The 21,331-nt window shown below is 34.8% G+C and overlaps 4 protein-coding genes across 5 annotated transcripts; 3 read left to right on the top strand and 1 right to left on the bottom strand.

Moving 5' to 3' along the window:
• The first annotated feature begins 4,055 nt into the window (after positions 1 to 4,055).
• On the top strand, positions 4,056 to 5,812 carry LOC106327683 (sm-like protein LSM5). The gene is made up of 4 exons (XM_013765910.1): positions 4,056 to 4,260; positions 4,355 to 4,478; positions 5,359 to 5,431; positions 5,601 to 5,812. The coding sequence occupies exons 1-4, from the start codon at positions 4,224 to 4,226 to the stop codon at positions 5,634 to 5,636; spliced, it is 270 nt and encodes an 89-aa protein (XP_013621364.1). The 5' UTR covers positions 4,056 to 4,223; the 3' UTR covers positions 5,637 to 5,812.
• Positions 5,670 to 9,127, bottom strand: LOC106327682 (3-ketoacyl-CoA thiolase 5, peroxisomal). 2 transcript variants are annotated; one of them, XM_013765909.1, is made up of 12 exons: positions 9,012 to 9,127; positions 7,869 to 7,933; positions 7,713 to 7,797; positions 7,511 to 7,637; positions 7,323 to 7,421; positions 7,141 to 7,214; positions 6,951 to 7,058; positions 6,801 to 6,878; positions 6,597 to 6,729; positions 6,423 to 6,519; positions 6,115 to 6,347; positions 5,670 to 6,029 (listed from the first exon to the last, which is right to left on the bottom strand). In XM_013765909.1, the coding sequence occupies exons 2-12, from the start codon at positions 7,901 to 7,903 to the stop codon at positions 5,851 to 5,853; spliced, it is 1,248 nt and encodes a 415-aa protein (XP_013621363.1). In that variant the 5' UTR covers positions 7,904 to 7,933; positions 9,012 to 9,127; the 3' UTR covers positions 5,670 to 5,850. The 2 variants fall into 2 exon arrangements, with proteins under 2 accessions (XP_013621363.1, XP_013621362.1); XM_013765908.1 differs by lacking the exon at positions 9,012 to 9,127 and adding an exon at positions 8,056 to 8,414.
• Positions 9,128 to 9,841: 714 nt separating this feature from the next.
• LOC106320326 (zinc finger protein KNUCKLES-like) lies at positions 9,842 to 10,998 on the top strand. The gene is made up of 2 exons (XM_013758683.1): positions 9,842 to 10,354; positions 10,470 to 10,998. Exon 2 carries the CDS (start codon positions 10,480 to 10,482, stop codon positions 10,978 to 10,980), a length of 501 nt encoding a protein of 166 aa, XP_013614137.1. The 5' UTR covers positions 9,842 to 10,354; positions 10,470 to 10,479; the 3' UTR covers positions 10,981 to 10,998.
• A 3,852-nt stretch (positions 10,999 to 14,850) lies between these two features.
• LOC106320315 (probable pectate lyase 20) lies at positions 14,851 to 18,743 on the top strand. The gene is given in 5 exon segments (XM_013758677.1): positions 14,851 to 15,081; positions 15,475 to 15,540; positions 17,302 to 17,886; positions 17,888 to 18,016; positions 18,199 to 18,743. Coding segments are annotated over 5 exon segments (1,221 nt in total). The 5' UTR covers positions 14,851 to 15,001; the 3' UTR covers positions 18,560 to 18,743.
• Positions 18,744 to 21,331: the final 2,588 nt, after the last annotated feature.

The raw sequence follows: 21,331 nt of genomic DNA on the forward strand, positions 1-21,331 counted from the left end.
AAAGAGATCGGGAACAAGGACACAATCAACTATGGCAGGATTACTTCAGTGAAAATCCTACATACACACACGACATGTTTAGGCGGCGTTTTCGAATGAACAAGTCTTTGTTCCTTCGCATTGTCGAACGCCTAGGTAATGAAATTCCATACTTTCAGCAACGAAGAAATGGTCATGGAAGGAACGGCCTCTCTACACTTCAAAAATGCAGTTCAGCCATACGATCGTTGGCATACGGTCAAGCGGGAGATGTCAATGACGAATATCTCCGACTTGCGGCAAGTACTGCAATTTTATGTTTGGAGAATTTTGCGGAAGCGATAATACAATTGTTTGGAGATGAGTATCTAAGAAGACCTACAACAGAAGATCTTCAAAGACTACTTGACGTTGGAGAGGCACGCGGGTTTCCGGGGATGATAGGCAGCATCGATTTTATGCATTGGGAGTGGAAAAACTGACCTACGGCTTGGAAAGGTCAGTTCACACGTGGTTCAGGAAAGCCGACGATTGTCTTAGAAGCTGTGGCATCACAAGATCTTTGGATATGGCACTCATTTTTCGGATTACCAGGTACCCTAAACGATATCAATGTTCTTGATCGGTCACCAGTTTTTGATGACATTTTACAAGGTCGAGCACCTAAAGTGAAGTTCAAGGTCAACAACCACACTTATCGTATGACCTACTATCTTACCGACGGAATTTATCCTAATTGGGCAACATTTATCCAATCCATCCCGCTTCCTCAAGGTCCTAAAGCCCAGAAATTTGCAGAAAAGCAAGAATCCGTCAGAAAAGATGTCGAACGGGCATTTGGAGTCTTGCAATCGAGGTTTGCAATTGTAAAAAACCCTACTCTAAAATGGGACAAGGAAAAGATAGGAAAGATAATGAGAACGTGTGTCATATTGCACAATATGATAGTAGAGGACGAACGACACGGATACACTCTAGCTGATACATCTGAGTTCGAGTCAGGAGAATCTAGCCGAAGTGCCAAGGTGAAAACGAGAGAAAGTGTGAATGTCGATATGCTTAACATTCGCAATCAAATTCGGGATCCAGGCGTACATGAGCGTTTGAAAGCTGATTTAGTTGAAAATGTTTGGGAAAATTTTGGTAATCGTGATGAATAATCTTTGTATGTTCATGATTTTTCAATGTATTGAATAAAAACTTTTCATAAATAATGTAAAATATTTAGTAAGTTTCTTTAAAAATAATTTTTTTTAAATGAAAAATTATTTCTTTTTTTTAAAAAAAAATATTATTTTATTCTTATGAACCCGGATTTGAGGTTCATTGATGGAGGAGCACAATTGAGCCGGGTTCAACACTGTTCACGAGCCCACAATTAAATACATAAAAAATACATATGAACCCCAATAGGGGGTTCATTGATGTACATGCTCTTAGTGTTGGACAAATAAACCAAATCTGAATTAAATCCGATCCGATAAAAATGAATCCAAACCGAATTGAATCAAACATAAATACTGAATGAGTCTTATTCTATGGTATTTCAGATTATGAGTTTTACCCGAACCCAAATTAAATGGATATCTAAAAACACGAAAAATTCAAAATCTCAAAAATACTCATATCTAGCCAAGCTCAATCACAAATAAATATCCAAATATATATTTTGGTATTTGGTTAGTATTGCTATTTTTATGTTTTGACACTTGCATTTGAAGTTGAGTTATGAATATATTTGTTTTTGAAATTTTAAAAACGTTGTCTTATTTTGAAGTTTAAATAATGTTTTATTACGTTTATAGAGTTATTAGTTTTAACTTATATATGTATTTCTCCTCTTAACAACAAATTTGAATCATGCCACCAAGTTTTTATTAGTGTAAATTGTTTATATTTGCCCAGTTTGTAAACTAAAATGTGTATTTTTAAATAACAAACAAGTATTTGCATAACCGAAAGCCTGAAGTTGAAACATATTCATATGGGGTTATGATGTGTTACTATATCTGAACCGAACCTAAGAAAGTCCAAACAACCGAATTTTGAAATAGCGGAATATGGTCAAATTTCAAACTCCCAAAAACCGGAACTCGATTGAACTCAAGATCGAATCCGAATGGATTATCCGAATCCAACCTGCATATATGACCATAAATATTTTCGAAAGAGAATTACTTCTATTTATTAAAAAAAAAGTCTTATGAAATATTAAAAGTTTTAACTTATTGACCATTTGTAAAAGGTAGTTATTATCACATTGACCTCAGTAAAACAATAGGCTGCCGCTGGCGTCAAGGTGATTGCATACAATTAAATGGAAGGTTTAATATGATTCCATACTATATTTATCTTTATATTAAGAAACTTTGGTCCATTCTCTAGAGATGCTTCCATTTTAATACTTACAACTTGTTCGATTCCTTGGAAACATTTTTTATTCACCTTCTAGTTGAATAATCTTAGGGTTAATTATGAAGATAACACATTATTACATTATCAATCATACCAATTTCGATACAAAAATCTTGTAACACAATAATAGATAAAGCTCGTCAAAAAGACGTTTGTTGAAAGTGAGCTCACCATGTGGCGCGCCAACACATACAGATCCGTCACCCGGTTCTCACTCACTGAATCTGAGTCTGATAGATGTTTTCACAATTAATTCATTGTAAACGTTAGGAATTGAAAAAAGGATCTGCTTTCGAGCATCTTCAGACTTGTTAAACGTGTTAATAGGGTCAATTTTTAACAAACTTGCACTGAACTGGTTTGGGTCCCGTTATCTTCTTTCAATTATTACTTGGGATAGTTTTCATTTAGGGCCTTTCATTTATTATATCAAGAAAGAATTTGATCGACGTGGAAATAAAGTGTAGATGATGAAGAGTTGATCTATCTTTGTCCACAGATCAGCTTTATTTTTCTTTCAAAGTAACTTATTATCAAAATTATTATATCTACAAAATAATCAACAACTTTATCTACTTTTTTCAAAAAAAGAAATATATATTAAATATCATTATCTTCCCATAAAGGGAATCTGACGTCGACAAGAACGCTTCACCAGATCCTGCGTGAAATCCTAATCCCCGGTGGTCGACTTGCGAACCCGGCGACCCTCCATCGTCCTCAAAATAGAGTATGTCGGTCAAGAGTTTGACGAACCAGCCAGGGCTTCAAAGCTTATGTTGAAGTCTTCCGCACAAGGACTTTTCCGAATCACGAAGGGGGACAAGAAAGTGCATCCAGAGACACCAAAATCTATTTTATCTACTTTACTTTATCTACTTTGCATTATGAAGACTTGTGTACTCTGTCTTATTCGTACTACTAGATCAAACTGTTCTACGAAAATTCATATTTAACATTTTCTATTTTTATCATATTAAACAAAATTTATATGTAATCTCCTGTTAATTTTTATTGATAATAAATCATTTTCTGGAATTCAAATTTCATATATTTTATTTTAGAATCATAAATAAGACTTGAATCAAAGTATTGGACCAAAGATTTATATACACAAATTATTTTATCCATTTTATAGTTTAATGATATAGCTGCACTTCAAAGCAGTGATAGAAGTAGTTTCTCAGAGCAATTCCACTGCAAAAGTATCTAATGTAAGTATCTGAACTTAGAATATTTCAATATTAACTAATTTTAATTATGTATTTAATTTCTAATAGCTAATTTTTTTTTTGAAATATTTAAAAATTAACATATTATTATTATATAAAAGTAACTCAGGAGTATCTACAATTCTGTCTTTGAATGATTCGTCACTCTTTTTAAAAATTCTGAGATACTCATAAAATATTTTTTACTGGAAATGCTCTGACCTTTTTTTTTTAACAAAGGGAAATGCTCTAACTAGAAGAGTCTACATATGGATTTTCTTTTTCAAAAAAAAAAAAACTTGTATTTTTTTAATCTGATGAAACAAACTTTACATTGTTGTCATTTGTAAAATGTAGTTATTATCAAACTTGACCCCAGTAAAACAATACGTTGCCTCAATTAGATGGAAGGTTTAATTACAAAATTTATATAGTTAAAGGTCGATCTTGCAAAACAATAGATAGTTCGAGGGTCTTCTCGCGTATTTCTTGAAAGTAAAAACCACTATACGATCGTCGTCGTCGTCGTCTAACAATAACCCTAAAATCGAAAAGAGAAGAAGCAGAGCAAAATCGAAAACGCTTTCTTTCTCACTTTGCCGCACTACTCTCTTCGTAATGGCGAGCAACAATCCTTCGCAGCTTCTTCCATCAGGTATCCTTCCACTCTTTCTTGTCACTTTACACAGAGCCAAATCGAAGAACCGGATCTGAAGATTTTGGCCCCCAATTATTTGGTGTGGGTGCAGAGCTAATCGACAGGTGCATAGGGTCGAAGATAAGGGTGATAATGAAAGGAGACAAGGAGCTCGTCGGTGTTCTCAAAGGCTTCGACGTTTACGTCAACATGGTCCTTGAGGATGTCACCGAGTAGTATGTCTCTCTCTGTTTTAGGGTTTCATTACTGACGTTGAACTGAGTACAAAAGCATTATACTTTAATTAGTTTCCACTGAAAGTTCATTGCTTTGCTGAAGAATGACATTTTAAGAGGACTTGAAGATCAGATCTTTTTTGCTTTAGACTCATTTTAGGGTTTCTCCAGTGCTAAGTTTCTCAGTAGTTGTTTATATATATATATATATATATCAGTTTCAAATTTCAATTTTACTTTTAACTGATTCCAAAACATTCTACTTTATCAATCTCCTTCAAAGTTCATTGCTTTGCTGAAGAATGACATTTTAAGAGGACTTGAAGATCAGATCTTTTTTGCTTTAGACTCATTTTAGGGTTTCTCCAGTGCTAAGTTTCTCAGTAGTTGTTTATATATATATATATATATATATCAGTTTCAAATTTCAATTTTACTTTTAACTGATTCCAAAACATTCTACTTTATCAATCTCCTTCAAAGTTCATTGCTTTGCTGAAGAATGACATTTTAAGAGGACTTGAAGATCAGATCTTTTTTGCTTTAGACTCATTTTAGGGTTTCTCCAGTGCTAAGTTTCTCAGTAGTTGTTTATATATATATATATATATATATCAGTTTCAAATTTCAATTTTACTTTTAACTGATTCCAAAACATTCTACTTTATCAATCTCCTTCAAAGTTCATTGCTTTGCTGAAGAATGAGACTTAAGATGACGTGAGGATCATATCTTCTTCTTTAGAGTGGAACATTTGTGTGTGTGTGTTAGTGATTTGATGCTTTAAGAACTTGCTGCTTTGTAGATATGAACTCAAAGATTCGTGGTGTTGCCATTTTCTTGACTAAGTATCTAACTAAGCATGTCTCACTCTGTGCAGTGAGATTACAGCTGAAGGAAGTCGGGTCACAAAGCTTGATCAGATTCTCCTCAACGGCAACAACATCGCCATTGTAAGTCTAAAAAGCTTCTTGTTTTGTATCTGCTTAGGATTTTGCAACAAATTGGTTACTCGTTTATGCTTTGACAATTCTTAAGACTTGTATGTAACTTTTGATGACATTAAAACCATTTGAATCGTCAAATGCTAAGAAACCTGTATTGAAAATTGTTGTGTTGCAGTTGGTGCCTGGTGGAGCTCCAGAAGATGTAGAGTGAGAGGATTGATTAGTATGTTAAAGACTTGTGTGGTGAAAGATGTAACTTTGCTTTTTAGATTTGACTCTTTGTTCACTCACAAGTTACTAGTTGATACATTTTAAACTCAGAATGACAAATTGTTCATTGTTCAACAATGTGAAAGAGCTGTTTAAGCTTCACACTTTTTTATTTGACTTAGTGCTTTCATTGCTTGTCCTTATTCAACCTTGTTCTAGTGACCGCTCCCATTAGTCTCCACACGCGCATTGGACAAGTCATCAACAGAGTCTCCTCTCTCAAACACAGCTGCGGCTCCCATACCAGTGCCTATGCACATTGAAATAACTCCAAAGCGGCAGTCTTTCCCTCTCCGTTTCATCTCATGCAACAATGTCGCAACACATCGAGCTCCTGAACATAGAGATAGACTCTGTTAGCTTGTATTCATGCTACATGTTAACAACTGGTAAGAGAAGCTTGTGGGAGTAGTAGTAACCTGTAGCACCAAGAGGATGGCCAATAGCAATGGCCCCTCCATTAACATTGACCTTTTCCACATCCAGCTCTAGCTTCTTGCAACAGTACACATACTGAGATGCAAATGCCTCATTGATCTCAAATAGATCGATATCGCTAACTTTGAGTCCTGCAAGGTTGGCTGCAGCGGGAATGGCGTAAGCTGGACCGATACCCATTACAGCTGGATCCACACCAGTAACAGCAAAGCTCCTGCATTGTTTTTGGCATCAGAACTTTTTCTTGAACTGTTAAAATGTTTGACAAGTTTGTCTATACTCAATTCACCTGAATATTCCAAGAATGGGAAGTCCCTTCTTCATCGCCAAGCTCCTCTTCATCAGCAGTACAGCTCCAGCACCATCACTAATCTGACTAGCATTGCCTACTCAACACACACAAATGGTTCAATCTATGATCAGACTTATGTCAGTGAAAGGTGGTAAGTACTTCTTTCTTCACCTGCTGTGGTTGAACCATTAGGTTTAAAGACTGTCTTCAGCTTTGCAAGATCAGCCATGTTTGAGTTTGGACGTACACCATCATCAACAGAAACAACAATTGGCTTCTCTGCTTTTGTATCAGGGTCAACAATCTGTCTCAAGAACAATTGTTTATAGAGAAAGCTCTAACCAAAAAAGGAAGTTTGGAGCTTCTTGTTTCTACCTTAGTCGCAACAGGAACTATCTCATCCTTTAGTTTACCAGACGCGTTTGCAGCTGCTGCACGCTTGTGAGACTCCACCTGTTTCTTTACTGAATCAGTATGAGAATATAAGAGACAAGAGTACGTAACAAGGGGGAAGGAAAAGCAAACCGCAGCCATGTCTTGATCTTCTCTTGTGACACAGTATCTTTCTGCTACGTTTTCAGAAGTTATGCCCATCGGAAGCAAGCAGTCACGAGCTCCACGAAACTCTTGTGCCTGTTCCCATCACAAAATCATCACCAAAACTCTGTTGTTGAGTTACTTTATAACACATTCATTGAGATAAAAGATAACGGACCCTCGGGTTTGTTGTGTGAAAGCCACCTCCAGCAGTGTGATCAATCGACATGGACTCAACTCCAGCACCAATACCTGTGCAGTTAACAACATAGACAAGGCAGAGAGAGAGAGAGAGAGAGAGAGAGAGAGAGAGAGAGAGAGTCAATCTGGTTAAGTCTGGTTACAGGTGTGTCTTCTTACCAATGTCGTAATATCCAGCTCTGATGGAAGCAGCAACATCAGCAACAGCTTGTAGTCCTGATGAGCATTGTCTGTTGACAGTTCTGATTGGCACAGAGTCTAGCTCGTAAAAGAAAGGTGAAACACAAGTTTAGTTATAATCAACAACAGATGTTTTTGCTGTAAGAAAGAATCTGTTTTAAGTTTACCAGGAAAGCCAGCAAAGTAAGCAGCTACTCTACACTCCATGGCTCTCTGAGAGCCAGGAGCTATAACGGTACCAACAACAATATCCCCAACTTCACTTGGATCCAAAGACGTCCTTTCCACCACAGCCTAATCAAAGAACAAAAAACATAAGAAACAAGATACTTACTCTCAAAGTACACTACAAGCAAGGTAAGGTTTTACCTTGAGAACAGAAGCAAGAAGATCATCTGGGAGAGTATCTTTGAACCCTCCACGTTTAGCTTTGCAGATGGCAGTGCGATACGCCCTGGAGAGAGGTCAAGGAAGAATCAAGAAAGTGAAGTAAAACTCAAAAGAGTTGGTTAGTTAGTGACTTACGCAACGATCACAACGTCGTCTCCGAAGGCAGCCATTGGGGAAAGCTCAGCAGCACAGTTCACAGCCTAAGTAACAAGTTCCACCAACAGTTTCAAAATCTAGTCTTTTTACTCATTAATGAAAAATGTCAACGCAATTTGAAGCTCGAAGGTCCACTGAAACTCGTGGTTAAAGAAACTAAACTTACGGAGAGAAGAGTAGGTTTATTATCATTAATGCTAGGAAGAGAAGGAGAAGAAGAAAGTGGATTGAGATGACGAATCAGAATCTTCTGCCTTTCAGTGGCTTTCTCCATCTTTTCTCACTGTTAAGCTTAATTCAAGAAAAAAAGGAGAAAACTTTCTGGGAAAATTCAACTGGGTTTGTTCTGTTTGAAATGAGGAAGACTCATTGTAAGTATATGAAGGCTTGAGGATCCTCAATATTCTCGATTGATCGTTTCTGCCCACTCTGTGTCTGATTGGCTGGTTGTTATTTTGCCAACCTTGTCTTGTCGTTTGGTAAAAAAAAGGAAGTTAACGGCGTTACAGTTAGGTCCGTCTCTTTTTTCATGTTTTTCTCCCCCACAGAACCTCTCGCCGTTACTGGTGAGACGGGATTAGACACGGCAATGAGCGCCAAACCAGCCACGTAGGAAAAAAAAGAACTACACGTCGTTTTGAGTTGAAAGAAGGCAACAACGTCATGCTTTTAGTAGATTCATTGACGAACACGTGGGAAAAGAAAAACTACAGGCCGTTTTGGATAGAAAGAAGGCAACAACGTCATGTTTTTAGTAGATTGCTTGAATATGGTTTGTTTAGGAAGAAAAAACTTATATAAAGAATATAAAATGGACTGACTCCAAGAAATAGCTTTACAAATAGAATATGCCATCTCATAACATGCATCAGTTTTGGGATACAAACAAAACGGAGTTTAGTCACGTAGCTTCCCATGATAGTGTGCAAAGATTGCATGATTCAAGAATTGTAATAACATAATAGAGAAAGAGGTGACGGCAAAAAAAAAAAATATATAGAGAAAGAGGTTTTCTAATTTGTAATCACATTTTGTAATACCTAAGCAGTTCATTTCTTTAAATGATATCTACATTCTTAGCAAGAAAAAATAAAATAATAAGAGAGAGCTTGAGAAAATTACCGGATGTGATGAGTGAGCTTAGTAAAAGACCCTTCTACTGTAATTAAGAGTCACAAAAGGTAGGTATATATGTAGAGAATGTTGAACATATATGCAAATGTTGAGAGAAGAGAAGATGGTAGCTAGCTAGTAGGCTAGCAGCTACCACACCAAATGTTCAAAATTAAATTTAACCAACAAACAAAAGAGAGACAGAGAAAGAAGTGACGTGGCTTTGGAGTTTAACACTACTCACATACTCTTTTGCTCCTCCACCACTCTTCTTACCTAACCTCCTCTTAAATGTCTTTTCATCGTCTCATGCTACCTACCCTTCCCTTTCTTTCTTGCTTCTAACGGTATTGTTACTTAACTTTTTTTTGTTATATCTATTACAAAGAAAAGTTTCATCAAATGTGTACAAGATTTCTACAAGTGTAACTTCAAGGTTTTGTCGCACTTGGACCTTGGTTTAGATTCATTGTTATTTACAAATGTCCGAATTCTAAAACTGGGGGAATGGAGAATATAAATAGGAGCAAAGCTAAATGGGCCGAGATAAATCCATAAACATAAAGCCCAATGGCTTACTACATTTTTGCCGTGTGAATGAGAAGTAGCCAACGAGGTGTGGAGACAAGTTGCAAGGGAAGTGGGCGGTGCTAACAGTCAGGCAGGCAGGCAGGACCCATCATCACAGTTTACCCATTTGCTTTCAAGTTATGGAGCATCCTTCCTTTTTTCTTACACATATTTTGGCATCAGGATTCTAGACTTCTAGTCCTTGTTTAAAAGATTAATGTCCTTGATGTATCTCAGTTACACGTGTTTAAAGGATATAATCATATGATCCTTATATGTGCCAAATTAAAAGACAAATGAAGAAGTCTTAAGTTCATTGAAGGCAATGTCGACATTGACATATGAGGAACGTTCTTATTATGCCAAGCAAGAGCTCCATTTAAAGAAGAAGTAAAGCAAACAAAATTGCTAATCTCAAGACCCAAGAAAAATAAGTTCCATTTCCCAATTCAAAAGTCTATTTCTTTCTCACCAATCATTCTTCTTCTTATCAACATGCACCATTCTCTTTATCTCTGACTCTCTCTTATCTTCTCTGTTCTCAAAGCCCATACAGGTAAAAGAACCTGCTCCCAAAGTTGGCTCTGCAACAGAACAGAACACTTAATAGTAACATCACTAATGAATCCACTCACAGATTCAGCTTCCTCATATTTTCCAACTCTCTTCAAACGCCATCTTAACTTGACTTCTCTTCTTTTCCCTTGCCCTTTTAAACTCATCTTCTCAAGTCCACACAACACACACACATTCTCTCTCTCTCTTAGTCTTCACTTCTCAAGGTATATACATTTTCATATCCTTTTCATCATTTCTCAGTTTAGGGTTGACTCTCCATATTGTTTTTACACTCATTGGAAGTTAATCTTATGTTTACTGCCTTTTTGTTGTGTATAGATAACAGACAATGGAAGATGATCATCATCACCATCAAGTAGAAGAAGGGGAGGAGGAAGAAGAAGAGAACAAGAGAGACGAAGACACATCTTCTAGAGTATTCCCCTGCCTCTTTTGTTCAAGAAAGTTTCAGAGTTCACAAGCCCTAGGAGGCCACCAGAACGCCCACAAGAAGGAGAGAACAGCTGCAAGAAGAGCCAAGAGGGCTTACGATTTCGTCAACAACAATGACTTTCTTCACACGCTACCTCTATTGTTATCTTCTCCTTCTCCTTCCCCACATCAATTGGCCATCTTAAGCTACCCATCTTCTACCTCCTTTGGCTGCTTTCCAGCTCCTCATCCTGACCATCCTATCTTCAGATCCAACGGTGCTCATGTCGCGTTAAGTAGATATGTCAAAGGAGAATATTTTGGTCAAAAACTTGTTCCAGATTTGGATCATAACTATAACGTGGTGACTAGTGAGAATGGTAACGATCAGTGTCTTGATCTATCCCTCCATTTGTAATGTAAGGGTTTATTGTTAGATCAGTGGGAAAAGATATCGAATGTGCCCACATTTCACAGAGTACATTGATGTTCTCACACTTGACACACTTCTAGTCGCATATATGTTTCTTACTCTGCATGAGAGTCGCCCTAACGTGGATGTATACAATTATAATGCCCACACGAAGAAGCTAATCTGCATTGAATAGAAGATGATATTTTTCATGTGGACGTTGGACTATGTAAGACCTATAAGTTGATGACTTTAACTGTCAATTATTATTATCCAGTAATTTACTATTGAATGAAGAAAGAAAATCACAAAATGTTATACAAGATAATTACCTTGTTCGTTTCATGACCGCTGCATCTAGCATCTGCGATCCAAAATTAACTTTTCATTACGTCAGAACAACACCGGTGAAGGTTAGCGCTAACCTATTTTCCAGACGCAGCGGCAATTAATAATGAGTGAAAGATACACTGAAATTAATGGCGTCAGTGGTGGTTCACTTTATGTTACACAGGCGTCTCACATTTGGAATCTCCGTTTTCTTGCCGCAGACGCTAGACGCAGCGGCCATGAAACTAACAGCGCTAATGAAAAACACTCACACATGACATAATCCGTTGTTGGGCGAATTCAATACTCCCTCCGTTTTTTAATATAAGTCGTTTTAGAATTATACGCATAGATTAAGAAAATCATTAATTTTTTATATTTTCTAAATAAAAACATCCTTAATTATTTACCTGACCACAAATCAACCAATAATAAAATAGAATTCATATTATTATTTGTCATATAACATTAACTGTTAATAAATTAAACCGAAAACATCATATAATTTGGAGCATAAAAATTTCTCTAAAACGATTTATATTAAAAAAAAACGGAGGGAGCATTGTTTCCATAATAGCATTAAACATTAATGTTGGTCAGTCTTGAAGCCTAATCATTGTCTTTGTCCAACATGTGGAAATTAATGAATTAACTGATTGTGTGAGCGTAAATTGGAGCTTATTTAGATATATATTGTATAGTTTTTAACATTTTCTGTATATTATTAGTGATATGATATTTAACCTTATAAAAATAAAACGATAAATATACCAGCCGCTGACTATAATTAAACTACTACTATTTGTTTTGTGTTTAAAACTAAAAGCTACTACTTGACTCGGTTCAAATTTAAGAAAATCTACAATGACCCCAAACCTACATATATGTTAATGTGCTAAGTTGCGTTAAACTTCTTAAGGATCGTTGGCAACAAAAAACTTGTCAGAGATTGTGATAATCATGCATTTCATTGGTTTCTGACACTATTCAATAATAGTGATCATATACAGCATTCTTACGATTTTTTATTTATACATCTAGTGCTGGAAGAGATCTGAAATCATCAAAACTGTGCTATAACTATTTAGATCCAAATTTGTGGATTCTCGATATATATACTTGGTATCGTACATGTTAATAGCCCATCCAAATTTCTTTCACGAAAATAAAATATAAACCAAAAATAAAAATATTTTCTATTAAATGTTAGATAAAACTTTTAAAAATAAATCTTATGCATTAAATTTAAATATTAAATATATAGTGTGTTATTTTACCAGAAAAATAACATACAATGAATAGATAAATCACTTTTAATATTTATATTACATTTCTTATATGTAGATATTCAAATCTAAAATTACAATATGTACATCCACATCACATTTTGACGAAACATGATATACTTTTCAGGCATCCAAATTTTTTGCATGGACCTTAATGGATATTGGACTCTCTTTTTTTTGTAACTTAATGGATATTGGACTTCACATAATAATTTTATACCATACCTTTTACATAACATTGTGCAATTCATTTATAATAGCAAATGTTGAAGTCCTTCAGTTCAGTTATGAAGTTTGACTAATAGAAGAAACCATTTTTAGCATATTAATGGTTGCAAGTTTTCTCAAGATCTTTAATGCGGTGCAAATATAGTCTTTTTTTTTATCAAACAAGATTTTATAGATAACTAATCTCCATCAGAAGAAGAATTGTTTACAAAGATGATAACAAAGCCATACTTGCTAACAAATTTGCTGCAACAAAAGACAAGCAGAAACACAAAGATAGAAGTAATCATTATACATAAACAACTAACATTGCAGAGACGTCCTCGTATCTCGAAAACACTAGGTTTAAGCAGAGGAATGACGCCATAGGCAACAAAGAACACACTCAGTGATCTAATGTTTGTGATTGGTAGTGCAACTAGTGCATGAATAACAATCGTAACAGTGTCTACAATAGCAAGGTCGCTGTGACACTAAGATGCTGAGCCTTTGAATTGTACAGAGAGCGAATCATCTGTAGAGTAATCTTCCAATCCAAAGTCTGACCGTGCAACACATGAGCAGCAACAATACAAAAACCATGGTAATAAGGAAGTTGGAGTTGGTTTCAAAAGAGTGGTGATAATCAAGATCTGAAACCAGTAAATAGTAGGCAAACACTCTATAGCAGAGTAAAGAGGAGTAATCAAGATCTGAAACCAGCAAATATAGTCATCCACCACAATTTCGTGAATTAAAGATAAAAAATACTTCTTGTGGATATAATACTCGTAAAACTGTTTAGCATGGATTTTTTGGGTGCAAATAAGTAATATATTTTAGAATTGGTTATAAAGTTGTTTATCCTAACTTCAATTGTTATAATTTCTTTGTCGACAATCAGTATAATAAAATGTATATAATATACAGTGACAAAATGTATACTATTTTATATAATTGTGACATATTAACATATTATTTTAGCTGTTGATAAAACTCTTCCTTTAATTTGTTTAACTTTTCTTTATTGGCATCATACTAAACTGTGGCCGAGTTTTAATGTGTTCTTTAAAAAACGTTAGCAAATATATACAAACGATGATGATTTTCAAGGTATTCACGCAACCTTGATTGGTTAGTTTGTGTAATCTGCCACATTGAGCTCATCACCGGCGTGTTTTCCGGACATTCGCCGCCGACGAACAGATATATACATTTATTATACGTTAAACAATGACGTGGAGACTTTTATGAGAAGAACGTGTATGAATGACAAGCCGCTCGGCACGTGATCCACCTGGCCTACCGCACGTGATAGAGAGAGGGAGATGCCCAGTGAGAATATTTAAAGCAGTTGGAGATGAAAGATGCAAAGTAGAAAAAAGCGAGATTTGTTCTGTTCAGTAAAAATTTGGATAAGATTAGCCTAATCTGATTAGGCATTGAACAAAAAAAAAAGTGGTTCATGTGCAATTATTTGTATAATCAAATTATGGAGTTTCTGATTTAAAAATCGTGATTTTTGATAAATAAATCACTAGTACCACAGATTCAGGAAACAATATATGTACCAATAGTTCTAAATAATCAGTTTGTTTGGCAGTTTTTTATTATTTTAAATTTGTTTCTCAACATCTGAACTCTAATTGCAGAGTTTTGAGCCCATCATCTAACGGTGTGAAGTAGGATAAACCACTAAACCTTTTAACATGTTCGTAGTTTTCTGACAATAGAACAAGATACATTGTGTTAATTCTGAAATGTATGTTATGTAAAACATATATTGTTTTCTTAGCAAGTACAGAATATAAAAAATGTGAAATATTTGCATGTATAGTATTGATTCTCATTAGAATTGCAGCTTTTATTGAAAAAAGAACGAGTTTGTACAACCTATTTTCTTGTTTGTATAGTTTGTCTCTTGTCGCATCACCTACATTTTCAACCTTGAGCGTTATAAATGTGAAACAATAACTCTTAACACTATGGTGAAAAATTTATGTCATTATCCAGCTATTTTGAGTTTTATGTTCTAAATAATTAATTAAGCCATGTCACTCCCGATTTCTCTTATATAATAACTCCTCCCACTAAAGCCCATTCTTAAACGCTTCTCATACTTCTTCTTCTTTCAACAAAATAGACTGACAAAAGCCTCTGGCTCGGACAGAGACAAAGAAACATCACAAAACAGAGCAAGAACAATGGCTACCACGCAAGTACTTGTCCTCTTTGCTTTAGCATTACTCCTAACAATGCTCTTTGCTGGCGTCGATTCCACCAGGTATCATCGATTAATTGCTTATTACATATAATGTTCTTAGCTCAGTTTGGGGTCAACTGTTTTACGTGATCTGCTTCATAGAAAATAGCATTGAAGCTCCAAAGAATCCATATTTTTTTCTTTGAACTACTGATCAGTATAGCTTCATTTTGTATTACAGATCTAAAAATTCTTGTAGTTTACGATCTTTTTATTGACCATGAACAGATCCGTGTGCTCAAACAAAAGTGTGTTGTTATTATTGGTAAATGCAACACGCCAAGACTTCTATATTAGTAGTGGTTCTCGAGGCTTGAGTATATTGCTTTTATGCTATTGAGTTGTTTCATTTCGGGTTTAGAGATAGTAATTATAGTTTTGTTTAATATAGTGAACTATTTAATTGTGTTTCAGGTCCAATGAAACATGGCATGAACATGCAGTTGAGAATCCAGACGAAGTAGCTGCCATGGTGGACATGTGAGTATTTATGTTGCTTTCAATTTTTAATTCTAGCTTTATTAGAATAGTGTGATAATGTAATGTATGTTTGCTAATTAAACAGTAATCATCTGTTTGATCTATTGCGTTCTGTTTGATCTATTGCGATTGGGTAGTTGGTAAAACAATAAGTTAAAGTTTAACTCTTAAAGGACCAGCATCTCGTGACGTCTGGTTGGATAGATTCCTGTGATCTTCTTTTGTAAATAATTAAGAAATAAATAAAAAGAATTAAAAAAACAGGTAACTTGTATTTATGTGGAGCAGAGCTCACATGGTGCTTGTGTAAGAATTTTTATACATTCTGGTCAAAGGGTTCAATCCATAGGGCCAACCAATAGACCACGATTCTTTTTTTTTCCTACTTTCTCTTTATCCTTTTTTTTGACAAATCTTTTTTACTTTATCTATTTCTTCATTCATACAAAAGATAAAGATTTCTATTTATGCAATTTAACTGTTATTAACTAGAACAATTTTTCAAAAAAATGGAAGAGTTTTAATTTTCCGTAAAATATTTTAATTTTCCATAAAATATTTTAATTTTCGGGTTTTTTTCGGTCAAATATTTCACAAATGCTATAATACAATTAACTGTTTTTAACTAGAATACTTTGCTTTGTAGTATAGTAGTTTTTGTATAAGTATTTTCATATGAAAAACTAGAAGTAGTTTCTTGGTTCCCATTCACAGGAGAAAACGAACGTAATATGATCATAGTAGAACCTCTATAAATTAATAATGTTGGGATTTTGAAATTTTATTAATTTATAGAAATATTAATTTACAAAAAGTTCTTTATTTAGATTTCTTATTTTAAGATATATTTATTCTAATATAAGAAAAATATTTGATTTTAATGTATAGACATTAATTGTTATTTTTAAAATTTGACATTTATATTAATTTTAGTATATTATTTGGCGTATATAATAAATATTGTATAGAACTTTAATGTGGTTTTAGATATAATATTACTAAATCTATCAAACATATATTAAGTGTAAAGAAAATATAAAGATAATTCTATTGTGGATATAAAACAAACAATATAATAATATGTTATTGCTTATGTAAAAAATATATATATATATATATATATATATATATATACTTTAGTAGTTAATATAAATTCTTTATGCTTATTCTTACTGAGCGTTTCAGACTTCTCTGGGTGGACCACAACATCAACCCATCATGTAGTTGAGTTGGATTTAGATGCTATTTTCTCATTAAATGCAATGCTCCATATCATATAGTTGAAAAATATAAATAAAATATAACGGTAAATATAAAAAACACATGTAGTAAATATAATTGCTTGCGAAAATCTTATGGAATTATAAGACACATTGGTCCAGAAGAACATATGTAATGTTTTTGCTATGAAACCGAAAACATGTGTAAATGTTCCAACAAACGCCTAATCTTTAGGAGCAGCGAATTGCGACAAGCCCATGCATATGCCTCGTGTATTGTTCTCCCAGTTCTTTCATGATAACTGTACTCAGAATAACAATAGTTTCAGTCTTATCTCGTTACAAAATAACCAATAATGTGAAACTTATTAAACGATTATTTACATCATATATTTAAAATCAACGAATGTGCCCACCGACGCAGATATTCTATAGTTTGATGTTATGTGGCCCATCCAAAAACATTGCCCCGGTTTTGTTTAATTTAATGGTTACGTTGAGATAATTTTGGTTCGATTAAACCGGTTTTGATTTGTTTCAGGACCATTCGGAACAGTACCGTGCGGAGAAGGTTAGGTTACTTCTCTTGCTCCACCGGGAATCCCATCGACGATTGCTGGCGTTGTGATCGGAAATGGCAACTCCGGCGTAAACACCTCGCCACCTGCTCAATCGGTTTCGGACGCAACGCAATAGGCGGCAGAGACGGACGTTACTACGTAGTAAGCGACCCTAACGACGATAACCCGGTTAACCCTAAACCGGGTACACTCCGTCACGCCGTGATCCAAGAAGAGCCTCTCTGGATCGTCTTCAAACGCGACATGGTCATAACACTGAAGCAAGAACTCATCATGAACAGCTTCAAGACGATAGATGGTCGTGGCGTCAACGTCCACATAGCTAACGGTGCATGCATCACGATACAATACGTGACGAACATTATCATACATGGGATACATATTCATGACTGTAAACCTACTGGTAACGCTATGGTGAGAAGCTCTCCGTCACATTATGGGTGGAGGACGATGGCTGATGGTGATGGGATCTCGATCTTTGGGTCGAGTCATATTTGGATTGATCACAACTCGCTCTCTAGTTGCGCTGATGGGCTTATTGATACTTAACTACTTTACGCACCATAACGAGGTTATGTTGTTGGGGCATAGTGATACTTACACAAGGGACAAGGTGATGCAGGTTACTATTGCTTATAACCATTTTGGTAGAGGTCTTATTCAGAGGATGCCAAGGTAAATATACTTGTTGGAACTCATCTATACAAATCGTTTTTTTCTTTTATATTGTATCGATTTATTTATGCAAATGCTTTTTAATTATTCAGTTTGCTCTATTGTAGAATTTGTGTTTCTACAATACTTTGAATGATTTATCATCTTAATCGTCAAAAGGATGAAACGTTTTTTTACTGTAGGTGTAGGCATGGATACTTCCATGTAGTGAACAATGACTACACACACTGGGAGATGTATGCAATTGGTGGCAGTGCTAGTCCCACCATCAATAGCCAAGGAAACAGATATCTTGCTCCGAGAAACCGGTTTGCTAAAGAGGTGACAAAGAGAGACTATGCAGGGCACTGGCAATGGAAGCATTGGAACTGGAGATCAGAAGGAGACCTTTTTCTAAACGGTGCTTTCTTCACACGTTCTGGATCAGGACGTGGAGCCAGCTACGCTAGAGCTTCAAGTTTGGCAGCCAAATCGTCATCCCTTGTTGGCGTCATTACCTCTAATGCTGGTGCTCTTAATTGCAGAGGTGGTCGCCGGTGTTAATACTTGCTCATTAGTCTTCTTTTGGGTTCTTGCATTTTATACATGGCAATCGCACTATTGGAGTGTTGAGGCTTCATTTAAAAACTGCCTCAACTGTAGTATAAAAGTTGTATGATTACATTCTTGTTTAACCACTCTCTTATATTTGATGTATCTATAAAGGCAAACAAAAGTTGGGACTCCTCTTTTACTATCTTAATTTCTTCTTACATCGTGGATAAGAGAATTAAGTACTAGACAAAACATATAGAACTTTCTATGAAATATATATGTTTCTATCTTAATTTCTTCTCCCGTTTATCATTTTTCCTCTTAAATAAGAACTAAATTTTATTTAGTCTCTAAAATAGTCTTTTTCTATTTTTATTTTAAATATAGAAAATGCTATTTCTACTAACAATAGAAATAAATTTTGTTCCAAAGTATATTTTAAAATAGCAATTTTCTATTTTTTATTTTGAATATAGAATATTGTTGTTTCTTCCTCAAAAGACATACACTAGAGTAAGAAATATATGTTAGTTGAATAAAAAAATTATATCATAACATTTAGAATGCTATAGTAAAAAGATTTAGTCAATAAACTCAACATATATTTCAATACATAAGAGATTTATAACAACTCAGTTTGATTTAATATACGATTGTAGTTGATAAAAGAAAAAAATCAACATGACTTTGAACTGAGGTACTATTCTGATATAAAAATCTATTAATGTTCAACTAAATAAAGTAATATAGCATTTCCAACTAACATTTATTTATTTCTCTAAATGCTATTATATATAAAATACAATCTACTTTGATTCATTTCTATTTTTCTGTAAATAGAAAGTGTTATTTTTTCCATAGAAGAAAAATATTAAGAAATAAAAGAATGAAAGTTTAGAAACATATATTGGCATGAATTTTACATCTTTTATAACTCTTTTAGTTTAGATGAAAATAATAAAATACATTGAAGACGATTTCATAATATCAATACCTTAAACCAAAAAATAATAGAATAATAATAATAATAATAATAATAATAATCTTTAACTTACTAGTTAAAATTATTTTGTATCATCAAAACATGACTGCCAAAAAAGCAATTCACCATCACACACATCCTAAGGTTTGAAGGAATCCGTAAAGATAATACCTTGGAACAAAAAAGCAATTCACACACATCCCAAAAGACATATTATGATCCAATTGAAGGAAATGAAGACTTCTGGGGTATCATTCAGTTATCATCAAGACTATTATATTGGATCATCAAGACTATATTATATTGAATCAGAGAAAATTGATGAGGAGACAAGAGTCAAAAAGAAAAAAGAAGATGTTTTACTTGATCGATCTACGAACATTGCCCCGGTTTTGTTTAATTTAATAGTTACGTTGAGATAAGTTTGGTTCGATTAAACCGGTTTTGATTTGTTTCAGGACCATTCGGAACAGTACCATGCGGAGAAGGTTAGGTTACTTCTCTTGCTCCACCGGTAACCGGATAGACGATTGCTGGCGTTGTGACAGAAAATGGCAACTCCGGCGAGAACACCTCGCCGTCTGCGCAATCAGATTCGGGTTTCATATATATAGAAAAGAAATTCACTGTGCAAATAGTGCATCAGACCCCACATCTTTTATATTTTCAACATTTTCGGCTGACTTTCATAACAGTTTACTATTTTACAAATAAGTTAAACGAAATATGAAGTAACTCAACAACACTGCATAATTGCATTTAAATTGGAAATAAATGGAAAAAGAGACTCCTTGTACAAAAAGAAACACAACAAAACATACTATTTGTTATAAATCACATTGTGGATGTCCATAACCGGCCCGGTTCATAACCGGCCCAATGCTAGAGAGAAAGAGAATCGACCGTGAGGAGAGAGAGAGAGAGAGATAATCGCCATCTTGCCTTTTCCTTATTAGATTATGATTTGTACTCTTTCTATATTTGTATTTCCTTTCTTTAGCCTTTCCATTATTCTATGACGGTGTAATTCCCAATATATAAAGGGCTCCTTATGTTTATGAATAATACAGAAACATAGCACTAGTAAAAATCTATCGCATAGCCACTGTAGTGCCACTTAAAAACCGTGGCTATTTAAAAGAAGCCACGAAACCGCCACGTAAAAGCCACGAGACGTAAAAAGCCACGGTAAAATTGAAAACGCCACGATCAAGTCACGAAACAAAGCGCGGCAGGTGAAAGCCACGGAAGCGCTACGAAATTTTCGTGGCTGTATAACTTAGCCACGAATTTGCCACTAATAAAACGTGGCACCATTTTGTTTTTTTGTGCCGACATCAAAAAGAAAGTGTTACGTCCAATCGTTTGACGAAATGGGATATAGCCACGGTTATTTCATGGCTGTTTCGTGGCTATACATGCTTTTTGAGTAAGGGAGCCACGAATATTTCGTGGCATTGTCGTGGCTATTTCGCATCATATATACGCTTCATACCGTGACATTTAGAACTTTTGTTCTTCTCTCAAATTTTCAGAACAAAATGTCTTTCTACTTTCAATCTAGAAAATGGATGGATCAAAGAATTGATTCTGAGAGTAATCAGGTTTCTGAAATATTTCTTGGAGGTGTTGATGCATTTATTCAATTTGCGTGTAATCAAGAAGATTACAAAGAAAGAGAAACTTTGTTGTGTCCGTGTGCTCGATGCAAAAATGTGAAGCAACGTGAAGCAAGAGTTGTCGCACGACATCTATTCTTGTACGGTTTCAAGGGAAATTATTATTTTTGGACGAGTCAT

The sequence above is a fragment of the Brassica oleracea genome, chromosome C2 (genome assembly GCF_000695525.1).
Source record: "Brassica oleracea var. oleracea cultivar TO1000 chromosome C2, BOL, whole genome shotgun sequence".
Classification (NCBI taxonomy): domain Eukaryota; kingdom Viridiplantae; phylum Streptophyta; class Magnoliopsida; order Brassicales; family Brassicaceae; genus Brassica; species Brassica oleracea.

Coding starts and splice junctions, on each gene's coding strand:
- LOC106327683 (XM_013765910.1), top strand. CDS start 4,224: ATGGCGAGCAACAATCCTTCGCAGCTTCTTCCATCAG. Junction 4,261..4,354: donor TTCGCAGCTTCTTCCATCAG/GTATCCTTCCAC, acceptor GTGTGGGTGCAG/AGCTAATCGACAGGTGCATA. Junction 4,479..5,358: donor CTTGAGGATGTCACCGAGTA/GTATGTCTCTCT, acceptor CACTCTGTGCAG/TGAGATTACAGCTGAAGGAA.
- LOC106327682 (XM_013765908.1), bottom strand. CDS start 8,163: ATGGAGAAAGCCACTGAAAGGCAGAAGATTCTGATTCGTCATCTCAAT. Junction 7,638..7,712: donor TTCTTGCTTCTGTTCTCAAG/GTAAAACCTTAC, acceptor TTCTTTGATTAG/GCTGTGGTGGAAAGGACGTC. Junction 6,348..6,422: donor CCCATTCTTGGAATATTCAG/GTGAATTGAGTA, acceptor AAAACAATGCAG/GAGCTTTGCTGTTACTGGTG.
- LOC106320326 (XM_013758683.1), top strand. CDS start 10,480: ATGGAAGATGATCATCATCACCATCAAGTAGAAGAAGGGGAGGAGGAA.